The 21,644-nt window shown below is 38.0% G+C and overlaps 1 protein-coding gene across 1 annotated transcript in view; it reads right to left on the bottom strand.

Annotated features, from left to right (window-relative positions):
• The window catches only part of SLC26A8 (solute carrier family 26 member 8), a 41,627-nt gene extending 20,272 nt beyond the window's left edge, over positions 1-21,355 (bottom strand). Inside the window, exons 1-11 of the mRNA XM_087720791.1 lie at positions 21,180-21,355; positions 19,243-19,382; positions 16,912-17,028; positions 12,305-12,480; positions 9,820-9,984; positions 8,793-8,942; positions 7,893-7,975; positions 6,320-6,467; positions 3,547-3,660; positions 913-990; positions 147-242 (exon numbers count right to left, since the gene is read on the bottom strand). Coding sequence (XP_087576917.1) covers positions 147-242; positions 913-990; positions 3,547-3,660; positions 6,320-6,467; positions 7,893-7,975; positions 8,793-8,942; positions 9,820-9,984; positions 12,305-12,480; positions 16,912-17,028; positions 19,243-19,382; positions 21,180-21,352 — 1,440 coding nt within the window. The 5' untranslated portion in view covers positions 21,353-21,355. The remainder of the gene's footprint in view (positions 1-146; positions 243-912; positions 991-3,546; positions 3,661-6,319; positions 6,468-7,892; positions 7,976-8,792; positions 8,943-9,819; positions 9,985-12,304; positions 12,481-16,911; positions 17,029-19,242; positions 19,383-21,179) is intronic.
• Positions 21,356-21,644: the final 289 nt, after the last annotated feature.

Below are 21,644 nucleotides of genomic sequence, written 5' to 3'. Positions count from 1 at the left end.
TACCTAATTTTGCCACAAATTCATTCTTCTGACTCCAAGTTACAGGATATTTGGCATACTGGCTCTGTTCAATGGTATGCTAATTAATCTGCTACCTGGTTTAATCTGACTCTCTAGCATTATTGCACAGATCATGCAAAACTTACAAAATCATATTTATCTTGTTTCCACAGGTAAGGGACATCCATAAATTTTTCAAGAAATGGGAACATGTTGACGAGTACGATGGCAGCCAAAACAGCCTAGGTAAATTAAAAAAATGATACTGCTGCCAATTCTAAATATTATACAAAATATACACAAAATTCTAAACTGTGTAGTAGCAACTAAAAATATTTCCATAGACTTTAACAGTTTGATTAGCAAAATCATGGGGCTATATACTTTTGCAAAGATTTAGATCTTATTATTATATTTACATATTCTAATTTTCCAGAATTAGGTGAGCTCCAGGTACCAAATTATTAAAAACGTCCTTCATTGATGATGATGATGATGATGATGATGATGATGATGATGATGATATGTACAGTTAGATTCACAGTCTAAAACTTGTGGAAACTTAATAATTCAAATCTTAAATAAAACTTAAGACTTATTCAGGTAGTGTCTAAGAATATAAGCAGTTCCAAGCAGGATGTTGTGTGTGTGTAAAATTAGGTGCGCAGGTTTGATACATTCAATATTTTCAGATATTGAGGAAGTCCTTTAGGTATCCTTCCAAGGTTGCCTGTCATCATTGGTAATAATTGCAAAATACAGTTTTACTTGGAACAGCTTACATCCTGCAATGATACTTATAACACGATCAAGTATAAATATTCTGATGACCTGGGTTTTTAAAGAGAGCAATCTTCTATTCCAGCACAACATTTATATATCCAAATTATTCAGATTTTCACTTTAACTTACATTTGGAAGGGACTGGAAGTAATACCCCAATTTTAATCCTGTCACCAGCATTAAGGCAATTCCAATCAGAGCTGCAAGCTAATTTGTAAAAAAAAATGGCATTAGAATGTTAGCCTGATGCTGATAATTCTTTCCCATATTTTGTAAGTCAAAAGTGTCCACCTAATTCAGTCTATTTTCAGAACATAATCAGAATGATATGTACCATGTTAATTAACATGATGAAATTTCAACTACCATCACATAAAAAAAAGATTCTATTAATTTGATTAAAAGGTTAACTATTGCTAAAGTGCCTGCCAATTTCTTAATTTGACATTGGATTCCTAAAACTATTCATGACTTGCCTTCAATAAAGTTTACTGTTTTTAAGTTAGATGATCTTGATTTGGACTCAAGCTTTTTCACTATGCCAGGGATTCTCAAACTTGGAGGTAGGATATCATACAACCAATTTGGAGGAGAGTGGGATGATTGGCAGATTTTTAAAAATCTGATGAGGCATATTCAGGCAAAACCCATTCCAAGCTTTGCTCCCTGTTTTTCCCAAAGAAAGTTTTTGCAGTACCCATGATTTGTCTGTACAGGCAAAGCAGAAGCACTGTCAAAAACTCAACCTTCCCTTAACTTCTCATTTTTCCTGCCCAAGCCTACAGAAGGCAATTGTGGTTAGATCAAAATTTGTTATTACATACATAGTGGTTTATTTTTTAAGCTTATTCATTGGAGAAGGGTGTCACACAAATTCATTTACCATTGTAGAAGCAACAGTACCACTACTTTGAGAATTTGATGGAACCAGGAAACAATATCCAGACTGCAAAATCCAGGAGACAACTAGATGGCAGATAATATGGCAATGATATCTTTAACACCATGAAACAATGAACTCTGCCTATCCCAGCTCTTTAGGAAGGACTCAATAGGGGGATAAAACTGCAAAATCCAGTCTAAACATCTGGGTTATTGGGCAACCAAACATCATCATCATCATCATCATCATCACAACAACAACAACAACAACAACAATATACAAGGACCTGGTGAAAGCATTCAAATAATTTGGCAAAAGAAAGCAAAGATGGGGTGTCTTGGGTGCAATTCCAAAACATTTGGAGCACCGCTTGTACACCATTGGCATTGACAAAATCATTACCAGTCAATTGAATAGAGGCCATTTGAATCTGGGGTGGAAGGGAACATCATTTTAGAGGGCAGGTGCTGCTACAAAGAAGGCATGTGTTCCAATAGATGCGATTGTGAAACTAAAGGAACATGGAGTACACCATTCTTGCCACATCAGTTCAGCCAATTTGATGGTGTTACCTTTGGTTGGTATTTTCTATAGCTTTTTACTACAGTCTAGTGATTTTCCAGAGTTTACAGCCTAGATATTGTATTTCTTGGTTCAACATTGGACCAGTTGCCTCGCCTCTTACATACTACCCTACTTAATAGCAAATTCTTGATAATGCATGACCATGGCCATGAACACCCAAGACTTAACTCAAGTTTAAATCATAACATTTCTTCAAGTCTTCACAGACTCTCTGTGATGACATCATGGCCCCCCAGGGATCTGCGGACCACAGGTTGAGAACCATTGCTCTATGTCAGTGATGGCGAATCTTTTTCACCTCGGGTGCCAAAAGTACGCATGCGCTATTGCACATGCTCGTGTGCAAACCTCCATAATTTAATGGTCCCCATTAAGTGGCTCCTGTGCATGCTCATGTGACCCCCTCACTGCCCCGTGCATGCGTGCACGGCTTTCTTGGAGTCTGGAGTGGGGGGGAACGGCCCAATGCACAAACCAGAAGTTTGGGAACAGACTTCCGGGTTGCCTGTTGGGCCATTTTTCTCCCTCTGGAAGCTTCAGGAGGCATGAACACTGGACCTGACAGGACAACGCCTCGCGTGCCCTCACAAATGGCTCCGTGTGCCACCTGTGGCACACGTGCCATAGGTTCGCCATCATGGCTCTGTACTGACTATCTTAATCTATTAATTTGCTTTTTAAACTGTAACATGTAATGCTTGTTACATTTTTAACATTTATCTAGATGGCAATAGTGTACTTGGTCAACATTTCTTAATTCAAGGACACAAATGTTACCAGACTTGTTTATTTCTTGGATGAGAGATTAAGGTACATTACACTAATGAGTTAGACTGAGGAGTCAAAAAGATATCCTGAAAGATGACAACTATAAAACATTTCTGACAGTTGCCAAAAAAAAATCCCATGTCAACAAAGTCACCAAGAACTGAGCTTGATCTGAAGGAGAGTTCCCCTGTTCTTCTGACTTAAATATAATTATATTTTATAATAATGCTAATCAAAATTTATGCAAACATGTATGTGTCTAACCCAAAAACCCTAATAGGGTAAACAAGATTTCTGCCCATGACTTCTTGCAGACAGCATCTCTATTGAGATTGATAATAATGCTCCAAGGGCAGCCATTGAAGTGATAATACAATTTTTCAAATGCTGTAGTTATTTAACATTTTGCTCGTGCTAACAAACTCTGTAAAGCATGGTCCATTTTGCATGGTCCAAAGAGCAGAGAAAACCATGTTCTAACAAATACACCCAAATCTAGACTTGAAACATCACTGGAGCTAACTCACCTGTGTTTTTCCACCAGTCTTCTCCTGAATAACAGTTGTAGAAATTGCACAGCTGACAGAAAAACTCTTAAAAAATGAACTGAAGACATTGCATAGGCCAATTGCTATTAAATCCTGTACATGATAAATAAAGATAAACCTCTTGGTATTCAGATTACTGTGCTGAGAAATAAGGACTACAAATATTTTCCATTAGAAAAAATAAGGATGAGGAACTTCAGAATATCAATATATCCATATCAAAAGATGTTTCTGTTTTAGGGAGACATTTAGTCATTACAGTTAATGTATCTCTTAAATAAACAGTGCTTTTTTGGAAAAATGGACCCTACTGCTTTCTTGAATATTTTTAGGTTTGCACAATGCCTGCAGAACTCAGAGGAATCCACAGGAAGGATCAGCAGCATCACAATGGTGACCATGATTTCAGCACCCAAAGTCCCACTTCTTTTTACATGCGTGTAATACGTGTAATGCATGTTCAGAAGGAGGTGGGCTTTGATTGCCAAGTTTTATCTGCAATTGTGATGCTGTTGACACACCACTGCGGGTGCCCCTGGAGGGACTTCTGCCTAATCATGTTCAAAAGGTGTAAAGTATAGTCCAGTGTTTTTCAACCTTGGCAAGTTTAAGATGTGTGGATTTCAACTCCCAGATTTCCCCAGCCAGCATGACCAACAACAACAAAAGTAATTGCCCATTAAAATTATGGCTTTATCTATTAGGTATTTATAGAAAACCATTCTATAAATACCTAATAGATAAAGCCATAATTTCAATTATAATTTCAATGGGCAATTACTTCTGTTGTTGTTTCTTTTTGGACTTGTAACTTTGATTTTATGTGTTGTGATAGGCTTAAAGTCTTTCAGAACAGTTTAATTGCATTACTGATGCTGTCACACTTTTAATCAGGAGCACCCACAGGGACTTAATTTAGTTTATTTAATTTAGGTCTGCCTGACTCCAAACAACTCGAGGTGGCTTGTAATGTAGTAAATAGATTAACATGCAATACAATTCAAAAACAAATCAACAAAAAATAGATAGGAAAGCAGATAAAGCACAAGATGGCAAATCTGGCCCTGATATGGAAAGAGCCAGGTCTTCAAAATGCTCTGAGAAACTAATAGTATGGATATCAGGGGGAGCTTCATTCTGGGGACAGGCCCCACAATAGAGGAGGCATACCTCCTGGGTCCCAAAAGATGACCCATTTTAATTGAAGGGATCCAAAGTGTGACAACCCTGTGAGTTTGTATTGGCTGGATAGCAGTGAAGTGCGGTGAGGTTTATGGCTGGTGAGGCACTGACACAGTGGTGGGTTTCAAATTTTTTTAGACTTGTAGACTTCAACTCCCAGAATTCCACAGCCAGGCATGCTCAGTTCCGATTTAAAGCTACAGCATTTGTTTTTGTGAAAAAATTTCCTTCATTCTTTTTATTCTCTCTCCCCCTCCTTCCTCCCTCTCCCTCCCTCCCCCCTCTCTCAAACAGACACACACACACAGAGAAGTTGGATTGGTCTATCTCTCTTACCCCCTTCCCTCTCTCACTCACTCTCTCTCAAACAAACACAAACACAGAAGTTGGATTGGATATATTTTCCAATGGCTTGAAAGCAGCTTCTCTGCCATACCCCGCCCCCATTCCCCTGCTGCCTTCCCCAAACACCTCCACCATTGCAAATGCAGCCTGCGGTCTGGGTGGGAAATGCCTGAAACGCAATAAAGCCCACCCACCAACTCACCTCCTGCTTGTAGGCTGGGGTGAGAGAAGAGGCAGAGAAGCCAGAGAGGAGCCGATCGAACCTTTGATTGCAGGCGGAGCCACATTGCATTTTCAAACTTGTAATCAGTGAAGCTGGGCTTATATAGTTTTATCCAGCTGTGTGTGTGTGTGTGTGTGTTTGTGTGTGTGTGTGTGTGTGTGTGTGTGTTTGAAAAGGCAACGTGTCTCTGCCTGCAATCAAACTACATGTGCCTCACCTACGTCAGGAATTTTTAGGCTTTTAACCCTTACTTAACTCTGCTCGAATGATCATAAAACGCCGAAAGTCAGACTAGATGAGGCACGTCGTTCTCCTGCCTCCTCCTGTAGAGGGCACTTTTTTAGAGGCTTTTTTAAACAGTTAAGCAGAATCATCCATGGTGACTCTGGCAGCAACTAGCTCAGCCTGCTCAGCTCTTGCCTTTTTCCTTTTACATTTTTTTTCTTTTCATGACGACAGTGGTGAGGCTCTGCCTCCCCTGCCTCCCCTGACTGCACATCCCTGCTGGATACACATCACAGGAGATGATAGACATCCCTTCAAATTACAGGTCCTGTGCCACACAGTGCTTTATAGATCAAAGCCACCATCTTGAATTGCAACCAGAAACATAGCTAATGATGTAGGCTGGTCACTGCCCATGTTCTGTACTTCGGAGGATAGCTCTACATAAAGCGCATTGCGACAAACAAGTTATGAAGTGACTAGAGTATGACTGATGGTCTGGAGTATCTCCTGATCCAGAAAAGTATGCAACTGGTGCACCGGAGGAAGCTATGCAAAGGCTTTTGACTGATCAGTTAAATTGGTGAAGAATTGCTTGTGTTTCATATTTATCTCAAATGTCCCAATATATCTCTAATGTCCTTGGAGACAAATAGTGACCAGAGAGTTGCATGCCTTCCACAGACCCTGGAAATCTATGGGAAAGTATATTTAATTATATATTTTTTATTCTCCCAGAGCTCCATCAATTTCTGCTTTGTGATATATAACTATTACCTGAGTGTGTCGGATGTGATAGTTGTGAATACTTGCATACTTCTTTCCCACAAAAATGAGAAGGAAGTAGCTTACTATTGCCAGAGATAAAGCATGTAATATAATTTTGTCCAGTTTTGAGAAGACAGGTAGTGTAGGATGCAGAAACCTGAAACAAAAGAGATGCTTCAGTCCTGTGTAAAGAACATCCTTGAATACTTTGATTAGAATATATAAGCTATAGCTCTATTTATTTACCACCATCTCTTTCAACCCACAATTTTGTACACCAAGCAAGTGGTGCTAAATAAATATGTGCTTGTTGCTTGGATTTCAAACATTGAATTTCATGTACTTATTGTTAAAAACTTAAAATTAGGACAAATAATGTTTTCCCAGCAGACTATAGAAGGCTTGGGCAACACTAAATTTGATCCCCAAAGTGTGCTTTAGATATTGAAGACAACACTCTGTTCTCAATAAAGCAGTTGACTCTTTTCCAGAGGTCACACAACTGCCATTCACAGCTACCATGTGAAGGAGAGAGGCATTTTAAGGAGTTACACAGACATCCCCATGTCAGGGGTGGGTTGCTGTCAGCATTGCTGCCGGTTCGTAGCACACATGTGCGTGGTTGAGGGTAAATTATTCTGCGCATGCGCAGAACATTAAAAAATGATTAAAAACAAGGCCATCAACAGCCGTGACAACCGGGGAACAGGTTTGGGGGCGTGTCAAGCCTGCCGTCCCTGCCAGTTCGGCAAGCAAGTGCCAATTTCCACTACCGGTTCACCCGAACCAGTGCGAACTAGTAGCAACCCACCTCTGCTCCATGTCCTCCAAAGCAACATTCAAAGATCACTTTGGACATTCCTTCCCCTGATTTCTTATTTCTACTTTTCTTTGTATTTTACATATGAAATAAAATAATAATTAAAAAGAAAATTTGACATTCTGCACAGTACTAAAGAGTCAATTTAGAGTTGCTGGAACTGTGATATGAATGGCAAATAAATCTGATAAGTAAAATAAAATAACACATTATTATTTTTAGCTCATTTTAAGGTTTACAGTAATGATAGCTCTTTAAGAATACTGATGGTCCTCATATGATACTGATGACTAGAACACTGTTCTGATGACACTTTACACTGTTCAGTAAATGTTAAATCCTGGCCCTATCAGGTACAGTACCTCCAAAGCAAAATTCCAGTATATAGAATATTTCAACGCTGTTGGCTTGACTAAATGGTGTTGGTATGCACATGGACACAAATAGAGATGGTAGCATATATTTGACTGACAAAGTTAGCAATGTTGAAATATTTATGAGAATAAGCTTTCAGTTCATGCGTTGGCAAATGTTTCACGGGAATTTCAAGCTGGGGTATTATTTACTAAGTTCTTTACCCAATTCTTCAATTTCATTATTATTTCATTTCCTTTTTCTTATTTCATTATTTATTTTTTTTAAATTTATTATTTGTTCTTCCTTTTCTCCCCCATGCATATCTTACCCTGAAAGAGAATAGCATGAAAAGTACATATTTATACATGTATGAAAAATACATAGTATTAGATTTAGATTACATACTTGTGGGGAGTCATTGTAAAAACTCCCTGACTAGATTCGGAATGTAGATGGGTTTGGGTAGAAAGCATTGTAAAAACAATAATCTGTAAAAGAAAAACAATGCACTCTATATTATTTGAGATGAATATTACTTATTTAAATTTATTTCAATATTAAATTTGTACACCTTCAAATTCAGCCTTGATTAATGGCAGTTACAATGTCAATATCTATCTTAGCATTATGGACTAATAACTGTCCCATATTAGCCAGACATTGAAATAGACTGTAATAATATTCAGTGGTATAATGCCAAACAAGGCAGACTTTTGATTAGTTACCACAAACAGTAGGATACAATCACCAGTGCAAAGATTAGTATTAGGGGAGGGGGAAGTTTCATAGTCAGAAAAGTATTTTCCCCAACAGCAAGTTTCACTGATACTGAAACTTAAGGCAGAATGTTTAATGTTTAAATCTCCATTTCCCAAGAATGCATTCCCAAGGACAATAATAGACCATAACACTATTAGATAAAATTGGGTTTTATCAGAATAATAGACAAAATGTTTTTACTGTCTCTGCAGTGAAGGCAAAGAAGGGATGGTGTACTATCCCCTGAATCTGAAGTATGCAGTAAAACTGTTTTATCAGAGGACCTGAAATAAATTATAATAAGGGACAATGCTTCTTTCAGATGCAATATTTCCTTATTTTTCTTGGTGGAGAACTTAAGGCCAATATAATATAACCAAAATAAAAGAGTAGCAAAATCCTTAAAATTCAGTTCTGTACTAAAGAAACACATTGTTTGAAGGAAACTGTTTCATGCATCAATCTATGACCCAATTCAAGTCCTTTGCATAACTGTGACTTTGGGAACATAAATGTAATTTTGTTGAAAAAATGTCAGATATTTACCAAAACAAGCTCCATTGGAAACTCAATAGGATAGTGTTTATAAGTTATTTTAATGCACTTGCTGACCCTCAGCAATAGTAAAGAAAGCAAAAACAGCAGGATACTAGTAGAATTTGCTTTAGGGAGGCCCATGCAGTAGTATACCAAATTCTGAAAAAAAGAAAATGTCAGCAAAATGTTCAGAACTAATTCTTGCACGTTAATTTGCTGCTAATAATATCATTGTAAAAATCAACAGTCTTTTAAAGGACATCGTTTTTTTCTTCAAAAATAAATATAGCTGCCTATCTCACACACATGACTCTAGGAGGCTTATAACTAAAGCATACACAGTACAAATAAATAAATAACAACAACAATAATGATGATAATACAAACAAGATAAATGTATTAAAAACAATTAAGAACCAAAAACCCTTTCATGGGTTTCCACGCCACTCTTTAAACTCTGGGCCAGATAGCAAAACTAGGGATTCAAACCCTTCTATAAGGTTCCTCTAGAGGCCAGCCTGTCTTGGGGATAATTATAGTATTTTCCATAGTGCAGCAGAGAAGGCCCTCATCCTGGGTCCTACCAGATGACACTACCCTATGGATACACACTATCCACAACTGTTTTCTTCTGCTGAGCCTGATGGGGCAAGTAAATGCCACTCGGAAGGGGTGGTCCCTCAGATAACCTGATCCTGGTAATGAAGACCTTTGTGCTATACTTCTTTGATATTATTCAGAAGTTAAGTCCCACCTTGTTTAAAGGGGGTTGGTTTATCCTCACTGTTTTAAGAAAGACAACGGCATATCATAAAGAAAATAATAATGCCTAAAAACAGGGAACTTAAGACTTAAGCCCCTGGTGAGAATTACGATTCCTCGTATGTGCGTAGTAACTTGTAACCACTCGTTATATCTTTACAAATGAAGGAATTTGATAAAACTTTTAACTAGTATCTTTTACTCTTCGTGGGAACTACATTAATATTGACTTTTCCTTTCCCCATTCTTGTCGAGAAATAGGAAAGTTACTCACATAAAAAAATGACAATGGGCCTGAATGAAAATCAATTACAATTCCAAAGATGAAAGAGAACTGCGATATAATCACATGTAATGCTGCTGCTGTAAGGTAAGCATTCATGAGACTCTCTGAGACATATGTTGTAACAAATCCCAAGCCAAATATGGCCAAAAGTATCTGGAAAGAACAAAAGAGATGGTTAAAATAGAAGAAAATGGGATTTTAAGGAAAACATAAACCTCAATTTGCTGCAATAGCTGGCTTATTTCTCCACAGTTTGCTATTATACACCTGAAATTTTTAAAAAAACTATACTATTTTTTTAAAAACCCAAGTGAATATTTTGCAAGGACAGAAGTATTGTCAAATATCTCTGTCCTTGAAGGTATTTCTAGCAGGACTACCAGATTTTGTAACAGCTTTGTTCCTGATGATATCTGTGACATTCCCTATGACAGTGATGGCGAATCTTACAGCATGCCAAAATTGGAAAGTTCTGGTTGGCCCTTTCGGGCCATTTTTTACCCTTCCCAGCCTCGGAGGCTTTCCTGAAGTCTGGGGAGTGCAAACAACGGCCCCAATGGGCCAACCGGAAGTTTGGGAACGAACTTCTAAACTAGACTATGTTCTTTCTCTGTGTCATATAATATATGTGGGTATATATGCATAATTTTATTCATTCATTCATTCATTCATTCATTCATTCATTCATTCATTCATTCATTCTGTCATGTTTATGTAGTGTATACTGGAGGTGGTGACCCTTTGAGAGCTGTATGCAACAAAACCTCAGTTTAATGTATGCTGATTAGGACATTTACATTTACATTCGAAGTGACAATAAAGTTAGTCTAAGTCAAAGTTTAAGTCATTTTACTTTACCTTACTTGACTCTGAATCTATTTTCCTTCATTAGAAAATCATCTTTTTTTCTAAAACAAATGTAGAAAAATATCCTTGGCTAATAATAATTCAGCCTTCTTTCCTTCCCCTGGAGTTTCCAGATTGGAAGGGGCCTTTTAGACAAGCAACAAATGGATGGGGCAGAGGTGGACTAGATGACCTACAAGGTCCCTTCCAACTCTGCTAATCTGTTACATCATCTACTTTATAACTCCAAATTAGTCAATGTTCTGAGATAAACTGATGTCAGGGGCCAGTAGCTCTTCTTGGCCCTCAATACCAAAAACATAGAAACAAAATTGGTGAAATTTCATCAGAGAACAATTATCTTGGGTGAAATCTTATGAGTTTTCATTTGAAATAATTGAAACCTTGCATAATTCTGGTGAACTCTTGAATGTTTTCAATGTCCTCAGGCAAATATCAGCAGATTTTAGGAATCTTCTGAATTTCAGCTATTATGCAAGGTGAAATGTTTCTGGTTATCAGACAGTAATTCCTAAGTTTGTTCTCTCCTCTTTACATTCCTTAAGATCTAATTTTCTTTCCATGTTATTCTTAACCCTACTATAAAATACAGTGGACAAAGAATAAAAAATAAATTATATTTTAAAGGCAATAGAAAGATTGTATAAAGGCAAATAATTTGTTTATTTTTTTCAGTACATCAGAGCCAAAAATATAATTGTCAGCCTCTACTTTGCTTGCTTCCTATCGGCTGCCATAGAAACAGGGAGGGTGGGGGCTGGTGGTATTTGGGGGGGAATTGCTGGTGCTGGAGGAGTTATCATGAAGGGAGTTTTGTTCTCACCATCTTCTGCGCATGCTGATGGCTCGTGTTTAGGCTTGGTCAAGGTTAACCGTCTCTGAATATCCAGCTGAATGAGGCCACTTGAAGATGCACCCCACATGACACCTTTGGGAGTTGCAGATTGAACATTGGGTTGGGGTACCTGGGCAGAGGGTCCTGGGTAAACCTTTGATATGTACATGTTCACGCCTTTTTGCCTCAGATTTTGTTTTTCTTTAGCTGCTTTCATTTCATGTCTAGTAAAAGTACCTTTATCTCTACTCAAATAGAGTTGGGGCTTTTCTTTCTTGGATACTGTATGAGGCATGCCTGACATTAACTTAAAAATATTGGTGTAGAATTAGTATATAGAATTTTTATGCATCAGAAAAAGAATAATGGAGTCTAAAAATATTGAGATTTTAGCAAGTCAGTTGTGGACGCCATACACTCAGAAGGAAAGTCTACTCAGCTAAGATTTAACTTTCATTTAACTTTTGTGTTTAAATATATGTCATATTACATGTTACTGAATTTTTATTCTGTCTTTGAAAATACCAAGAGTTTCCACTCTCTATGAGGTGAGACGGAGGGAACTTAAAAAGTCGGCATTCTCTACCAGAGCTCCTATCCATATAGAATCAGTTACTCTCAGAAATAAGATGCAATGCTATTTATTGCTATTATTGACACACATACACACACAGTAGTGTTAACTTAACTGAAGTGACATTAAAGCACTTACAATAAATAAATAAAAACATGGGTAAGAAAAAGAAATGATAATTCAAATGTGTTTCCTACCTGAATAATCCCAACTAAAAATGTAGTAGATGCAGTGTGAGTTACTGCTTCCATATAATTCCGCATAAAATTTTCATCAGAAACATTGGCCAAGGTGCCATTAATTGGTAACTGTATACTAAAATTAAGACTATTCTGAAAATTTGCTGCCATTGCATTCAGAATGCTGAAAGAACCTGTTGCCAAAAAGCAGAAATTCAAGATAAAAGCCAAAGCCAATATAAATTCCAGTACCATATTAATTGTAACAAGGTAATTCTTACCATTTCTCTAAAGAGCTTAAAGTATAAAATGCTTTCAGAATACCAGTTTGGTCTGGTGGTTAAGGCACCAAGGTAGAAACCAGAAGACTGTGATTTCTAGAGCCACCTTATGCATGAAAGCTGGCTGAGTAACTTTGATGCAGTCACTTTCTCTCAGCTCAACTCATCTCACAGGGTTGTTGGGGCAAAATAGAAGAGGAAAGTACTATTGATTATGTTCATTGCCTTAAATAATTTATCTATGTATATATAAATGGCTGTGTGTGTGTGTGTGTGTGTGTGTGTGTGTGTGTGTGTGTGTTCCAGCATAACTCTGGAACACCTTGAGCAATTTCAACCAAACTTGGTACACAGACAACTTACTCTCTGGAAACAAATACTGTGGGGGTAAGATACCCCTAACACCTCTTGGGGTGTGTGTTCTATTATGATACAGCCTGTTGCACCTTGAAATGGACTTTACTGTACTGCTGTAAAATGGCTTCTACTGTATAGTGCAGCAGAGTTCCCATGGTAACAGCTTCACAGTATTCCACAAGGGGGCTCCCTTTGGTAAGGGGGGAAAATCCAACATTAGAAATTACGTTTGGTCCAGACATTTCCCCCCTATAAATTAATCCCTGGGCAACGCCGGGTTATCACTTAGTAAAAAATAATAAAGACAGGATATAAATAAATCAACAAACCTACAGATAAATTATTTCTCTGCATATTATTTCTTCTAGTATTCTGATGTCAGAAGTTACATCACTGGCCACTCAACAACAGTGATGCTCAATCCATTGTCCATAAATCATCACCGGAGAGATTCACCAGATTTACAGGACTCTGTATTAACTCTTTGTCAGCTGGATAGAGCCTGATCTTAACCTAAACATACCCAAGTCCAACTCATGTTCACCATTAGTCAACCATTGATGCTATATAGTTCCTCTAAACTGGCATCATATAACTTTTATTTCAAACAGGAAATTTAAATCAAGAGATTTATGGGGTTTACAGATGAGTGGCACTCAATTAGGTAATTTGATTTTTTACTATCTAGACTCAAGAGACAATCCTGGGCAACCATAGTTCCGGTGGCTTACAGGTGAAACTCGAAAAATTAGAATATTGTGCAAAAGTTCATTTATTTCAGTAATGCAACTTAAAAGGTGAAACTAATATATGAGATAAGACTCATTACATGCAAAGCAAGATAGTTCAAGCCATGATTTGTCATAATTGTGATGATTATGGCGTACAGCTCATGAAAACCCCAAATCCACCATCTCAGAAAATTAGAATATTACATGCAATCAATAAAACAAGGAATGTACATAGGACAATATCGGACCTCTGAAAAGTATAAGCATGCATATATACTCAGTTCTTGGTTTGGGCCCCTTTTGCAGCAATTACTGCCTCAATGTGGCGTGGCATGGAAGCTATCAGCCTGTGGCACTGCTGAGGTGTTATGGAAGACCAGGATGCTTCAATAGTGGCCTTCAGCTCTTCTGCATTGTTCAGTCTCATGTCTCTCATCTTTCTCTATGGGGTTCAGGTCAGGCGAGTTTGCTTGCCAATCAAGCACAGTAATCCCATGGTCCTTGAACCAGTTTTTGGTGCTTTTGGCAGTGTGGGCAGCTGGAAAATGAAGCTCATCTGCAGAAGGAAGCAAGAAGTGCTCCAAAATTTCCTGATAGACGGCTGCGTTGACCCTGGTCTCAATGAAGCACAGTGGTCCAAAGTCCTGTTGCTCAGTGGTCCAAAGTCCTCTTTTCTGATGAGAGCAACTTTTGCCAAAAGCACCAAAAACTGGTTCAATGACCGTGGGATTACTGTGCTTGATTGGCCTCTCCATTCTTCCTCCATACTCTGGGTCCTGGTTTCCAAATGAGATGAGATGAGACTGTGATATATTCTCAATCCCAGCCTGTCTGGTTTCTATAAATTGTTAAAATAGTTGTAGTTTAAACCACATTTGTTTTCACAATTTTTATAATGTTTTTGAGAGTACTTTGGGTGGGTGTTACCATTCTGGGTTATTGCTTTTTTTTGCCAAAATGACATAAAACTGGTTCATGGAAACACCAAAATGATAATACAATTAGCAATATAAGCATTGAAATTTTGAAAACTGGTAACAGAGAACAGAACTTTAAAAATGACTGTGTATCTAGATAAGATATGCTAAGTGGAACTGTGATATCACATAAGCAATATGGAAACTATAAATAGGAAATAAACAGATGAATATTTAAAAATAGGATTTCATTGGCTGGATATGCACTTCCCCTTAGGGCATGTAACTTGTCAAATGATGTCCTAAAACTGAAAACTGTTATTTATATGACATAAGGTACATAAAATAATTCAAATGATCATATTTAATTTGGAATTGCATTTTAGACTAAAAAATTCAATATATTTTTTTTTAACATGAAGAGATTGAGAAGATACACACAAAGAAATTATAATAATCATTGTATTTGCTGAAAAACCTGAATTTCCATTATCTTGACGGGGAAAATGTATAGAGCAGTGGTGGCAAATCTTTTCGGCATTGAGTGCCAAAAAGGGAGCATGCATGCTCTTCGGGTCCACAAACCTGGAAGAGGAGCTGCCCAGGGGGCATGCGCATGCCAGAAAATGAACTTCTAGTTTCCGGTATGTGCATGCACACCATCCAGCTAGTCTTCCAGTTACTGGTATACATGCATGCCTGACGATCACCTGGCAAGCGCACCTGCTCACACCGGAAAATGGAAGATGAGCTCTTCCAGTTTCTGGCACTGCGACACGCACAAAGACCAACTGATCATTGCATGTGCATGCGCACCAGAAACCCGGAAGAGGAATGGGCAACGCTATACGTGCCAGGTGATATGGCTCCACATGCCACTTTAGACACGTGTGTCATAGGTTCGCCATCACAGGTATAGAGAGTACTTTAATAGGATATTCCCTATCGTTTTCAATATTTATTTACTGGCCCATGAACTGCCATTCATCTATCAGAAAGAACTAATCATTTACCATTTGATTCATTATTAACAGTCACCAATGTTTAATAAATTAGCAGTATTTAGCTTTCAAGGGCTCAAGAAATTTTGAATTATAAAATACCAGAATAGGAAAGGGCATAAAGAAGCCTTCTATAACTTACATTTATTATTTTACATCCCATCTTGTGGAATGTAGAGGGCATAAATATGGAGCTGAATTGGTTCTAAACTGAAAATAGTTCATTTTCTAGAAATATTGTAAGCTCATCCCATTAGTCTCAATAAATCTTGCTTAAAAAACTCTATTGGAAATGTACTTGATGAACAATCACTTTTGATTCTCAGACAGCTGCCAAAAAGACTGACAGGCCTATTAACTAAGGCGCAGCAGAGTGGAAATGAGAGTAGAAGTGTGTATATAGCTTTATTTTCTCTTCCAAAGTATAAGGGTTGACGTTGGCAAAACAAGAGTCAGTCATTTTCTAGGCTAGAGAATCATTATATAAACATTTCTCAGTTACCCAGGGCCAATAAATCAAGTATTCATTACCTTAGAAAGAACATAGGGAAAAGCCTAGAATTTGCAGCAAAATTATAGACAAAGGTTCTGACTTAATTGTACTGCAATAATCAATCAACTGTTGTGTTTAAAACTTCATTTTTGTTTCATTAATTAATTAATTAATTAATTAATTAATTCATTCATTCATTCATTCATTCATGTTTGTTCATCTAGCCAAGTCATCTCTGAGAATCTTTTGCCAAATCAAGAGATGAGTAAAGAGTTAAGTATTTGAAGAGCTGTGATTTGCTGTTGCACTCTGCTGTCAAGCCTGAAATAGAGGTGTTTTTAGAGCATGAAAATGGTAAGAGACCCACTTTTACCAGCAAGTATGTCTGGATTTCAGAGAAGAACCTTTGCAATTTATTCTCCTCGCACAGAGTGATTACAAAGAGAAATTACGAAGAGAAAAATAATTTATTTAACTTCCAAATTTTTACAAATAAACTCATCTATCTAAATTGAAACAAGTATAAAATACTGCTAAGAGAAGAACTATGGAGAACTTAGAAGGGTCATGATTTTGTCATAAAACTAATTGATTGAACAGATAAATCAAACTTGATATAGTCACTTTTTAAAATATTTACAGAGTTGTCTTTAGCTTTGTGAATTATTTGATGACAGATAATAAAACTATGGTATTAACAGAAGATTTAGAGATAAATACTAAATAAAAGTCAATATGTTTGAAAGTATAAATGAACAAAAACAAGTTTTTTAATGAGTCAGTATATCACTTCTAATGACAAATAACCCCATACAAATGGAATGAACAGATAGCATAGTACTTACCAATAGAGACATGTCGCGAGGTTCCAAATATAACATATACTAAAGAGCAGCAAAATGCAGAATAAAAATTATTTATAACTGGAATTGGTAATCCGGTTAATACTATTCCTGATAATCCTATAAGGAATGCATATTTTTAAAATATACTCTCAAAACTGATACAAAGCAAACAGTTCATTGCCCATTTGTAGTGAAGGAAAAGCCAACCTGCCCTATCTTATTATAACTTCTTATTCTAATAAATAATCTGTTATTGATCTGACCTTGCTGTAAAAATCTATAACTCTGAGAAAGACAGAAGGACGGGAGGAAACAGAAGAGGACAACCTGTGACAATGACTGCATTACTGGAACACCTGAAAGACCAGGCTGAGGACAAATTATGGTCATTAAGAATCCACTCCAACTTGATGGCTCATGATGAGTCAATCAATCTTCATATGGCACCATTTTCTGGGAAAAACAAAAAGCATCTATCGCTGCTATGATGTATCTAAGTAAAAAGCCTACTTTTTTCCTCTTCTCAATATCTCTGAGTGTTGCCTATATCTTTCCTTCTAACTATCTTGTGAATGACACATAAAGGGGAATCTAAGCAACCCAATTATTGTATTGTATTTTATTTATTTATTTAGTTTGTCAAACATGTACGAGATAACAGGTATAATTATAAACATGGACATGAACACAGGAAATGGGTATGAATAAATGGGGACAGTAGAACAGGGACGGTAGGCACACTGGTGCGCTTATGCACGCCCCCTTACAGACCTCTTAGGAATGGGGTGAGGTACATGGTTGACAGTTTAAAGTTAAATTCTTCCAGCGGTGGGCAAGGCGCAAAACTGTGGCAGATGATTGATGAATAGCAGAGGTGGGGCTGGATTGGAGCCAGTTTTTAATCAACCTTTTCTTGATTATTTGCAAGCCTGGAATAGCTCAGAATGATTGGCTAGTTGAAGGAGCACTTTGGACACAGATAAGATTTAGATTCAGATATTCACTTAATCATGAAAATCCATTAGTGGTCTTGGATATATCAATGTCTAGGACTCTAGGAGAATAAAATAGGCAAACACTTGACTGGAAAAAAGGTAGAATATAAACATGTTAAATGTAACATGTAGTATGTTAGTGCTATCACTACTACTGCTACTATTACTACTACTAGACAAATGTATGAAGTATGGTCCTGAAATCACATTTTATATGTAAACAGTTGGAGATAAAAGGGACAAGGCAATGGTGGTTCCATGCCTACTTCTGACTCAAGTTAATTGGAAGGCAGCAATTTTTATTTCCATTAGAACTAGAATTAAGAACCAATCATATTTCTGGTGACTTTGCCAGAAACATTGATGATTGTAAGATGCAAAGTACAGTTATTGGGTCCAAACTATATTCTTTCAGGCTGCTATATCTGGAATAGAGCAGACAAAGAAGAATTATTTTCTCTGTGGTACAGATTCTAGTGCATCACAGGTTACATACAGATGTTCTTTAATAATGCATGAACAAATATTGAAGCATGTAGAGAGAGTCCACTTTTATGGGCAATTTATAAAGAACATTAATTTTCAAATCAGAAATGAGTTTGTTTATGTTGCTACTTCAATAGGGGGTCATGTGCTTTCCTTTTGCGACCCTTTGACAAGCAAAGTCAATGGGGAAGCCAGTTTCATTTTAACAACCATGTTACTAATTAACAACTGCAGCGAATCATTTAATAACTGTTTTTAGAAAGTTCGTAAAATGGGACAAGATTCATTTAACAACTGTCTCGCTTAGCAACAGAAATGTTGGGCTTGGTGGTGGTCATAAGTCGAGGATTATCTGTACCAGAGGCTGTGTTTGTTATCTGAGTCCAAACCCCATATGTTTCTATTCACCATAGAGTAGCAAAGAGAGCTTCAGCCTAGGATCGTGATGGCAAACTTATGGCACCTGTGCCAGAGGTGGCACACAGAGCCCTCTCTCTGGGCATGCACGCCATCAGCAGCTGCTCTTCTGGGGTCCGGTGCGGCCATGCCAGATGGTCGTTGGGCGCATAGGAGTGCCAGAAACTGGACAGAGCTGCCCAGTGTGCCGACCAGCTGGTCTTTGCGTGTGCATGCGCTCCTGAAACCAGAAGACCAGCTGGGGGCGCATGCATACATATCGGGCAGCTGCTCTTCCGGTTTTTAGTGCTCCCGCATACATTTTGGTTTCAGCACTCAGTGCTGAAAAGGTTCGCCAACGCTGGCCTAGGATATACTGCCATATGTGGAAAAGACTGGAAAATTATCCGCCTTGAAAGCTTTTAAATAGAAAATGAGAAATGGACTAACTTACCTTGGAAAACCTGCACCATCCCTACATTTATGCCAGCATGTAAGTCTCCTAGAATCCATTCAGTAATGCGATAAGTATAAAGCCAGTTTAAAATAGGAAACATCTTGAGTATGAATTTCCTGAACCGCGCACATGAGAATCTGAAATAAGATTGTATAGAAAGCCAATCTTTTATCTTGATAAAAGAGGCTCAGTTGTTTCTATGATACATACTAAGGTAATCTTGAAACCAACAAAATACTCTGCCAATCATCAGCCCTGTATGTTTTTGTTAAATAATAGACCAAATGTAAAATTTGGTTTAAAATCTTAGCCTGGCACTTTGAATCCTCTCCACGGGCAGAGCTGAGTACAGGTAGTCTTCAAGTTCATTTAGTGACCATTCAAAGTTACAACAGCACTAAAAAGTGATTTATGACCATTTTTCACACTTACAACTATTGTAGCATCCCCATGGCTATGTGATCAAAATTCAGATGCTTAGTACCTGGTTCCTATTTATGACAGTTGCAACCTTCTGACAAGCAAACTCAATGTGGGAGCCAAGTTCACTTAACCACTGTGTTACTAACTTAACCACTGAAGTGATTCACTTATCAACTGTAGCAAGAAGAGTCATAAAATGGGGCAAAACTTACTTAACAAACGTTTCACTTGACAACAGTAATTTTGGGCTCAATTGTGATTGTAATTCAAGGACTACCTGTACACATTGGGTATTTACATTGATCAAGATCATTGCAGACACAGGCCAATTACTCAGACTAATCCAATTACTCAGAGATTAAAATGCAACTTTGCAATTGGGCAGGACAGCCCAAGGAACAGCTATACCTGTCCTACAGGTGCCACTGTAGCTGGGGCAAGATTGGAGGTTGCACTTCCCCATATACTCCCTGCCACTGCTGCACCTCCTCTTTGCTACTAGTGGTAGCTCCCCAGTAGTATTGTAGCAGGGGTGGGTTTCTCGCCCTGTTCCAAACGGTTCGGTTGGAACGGGGCCGGCGGCGTCCTCGTGCACGTGCGCGGTGCACGCATGCGTACTAGCGTCTGTGCGATGCTCCAGCTGCTCCTGGAGGATCGCGCAGGTGCTGTATGCGTCCTGCGCATGCGTGGAAGCGCAGAACTCGTCAAAACCGTGTAAGGAGCGTGGGCGGGCGGATGGGCCCTTCACCGTTCCCGGAAGTTACTTACTTCCGGGTTTGCCGACCAACCGGTTCGCAGGGACTGCCGCGAACCAGTTGAAACCCACCCCTGTATTGTAGGGACTAGAGATTTTTATTTCAGTGTATGGAAAGACTACCAATGCTGTGGCCTCCAGGTGAATGAACCTGGACTAATGTGGCATTTATAAGGATCGAGTTCTAGATCCCTGGTGTAGATGCTCCTTCAAGGCACTTGATGTTCCCAAACTGGGCCTGAGTTTGGTGGGGTCTAATAATCCACATTAATCAGAACAATTGGAGCTGGAAAACCACATGTTCCCAAGCATCATACCCAGGTACATTTTGGAAGCATGCCAGCAATTGTCACTTTAGGGATTAACAACAGATTTTGCAGTAAGCAACTGCAAATTCTGCCTTACTCAATGTTGCCAATGGAAGGGAAGAACTGTGACATTGTAATATGTCACCAATGGGACCCTGATGTGAAGCTGTATCACTATCTAACCCATCTTAAATTGGAACTTGGTTCTTCTACATATTTATCACTGTTGCCATTCTTTTCTTCATAATTGCATTTTTATTACACCTGATTGATTGGACCACTGGGGCTAATTTAGCTCTACATGAAAGAGAAGAAACTGTGCACAGTAAAGTCTGTAAACAATGATAAACATTTATAATATCATAAGAAAATTGGGGTTTATTGTTCGATCTAGGAACATAACAAAGCAGTCAGGTATCGAGAGGAACAAACTTCCTGACTAATCTTACCTGCATTGGATCTTTCGTCCAAGTTTAGGGCTTTCAGTTTCCTTGTTGAACTGGGAATACATGTTTTGGTCATGCTCGTGTTCAAATTCTTCTTCGTTGTACACCTTTCTGTTGATGTTATATATCACCCTTAGTGGCACTCTGTCATTGATAGTATTTATATCTGGCTCCATTTCATTATATTGATCCTGACATTTAAAAAATAAATCTATTAAATCAAAAGAACATTTTATTTTGTGTCTCTTTTGTGCTATTGTTTCATGGTTCACAATACTTCGGAAATTCACGCTCATGTTCAAACAGAATGAGGCTGGTTTCTGTCGATTAGCCTCATGGTCACTATGTAATATCTGTTCTCAGAATAGGAAAACATTCAGTAAAGAAAAAAAATCACTTGTGAAGTCTCAGACACAATTTAAAACAAAGGATTCACCACTGGAACTCTCCTATCTCTCATGCTTTTTC

This window comes from Thamnophis sirtalis, unplaced genomic scaffold, assembly GCF_051295495.1.
Source record: "Thamnophis sirtalis isolate CommonGarterSnake01/CBP01778 unplaced genomic scaffold, rThaSir2_p1.2 scaffold_7, whole genome shotgun sequence".
Classification (NCBI taxonomy): domain Eukaryota; kingdom Metazoa; phylum Chordata; class Lepidosauria; order Squamata; family Natricidae; genus Thamnophis; species Thamnophis sirtalis.
This window is presented reverse-complemented; position numbering and strand designations above follow the sequence as displayed.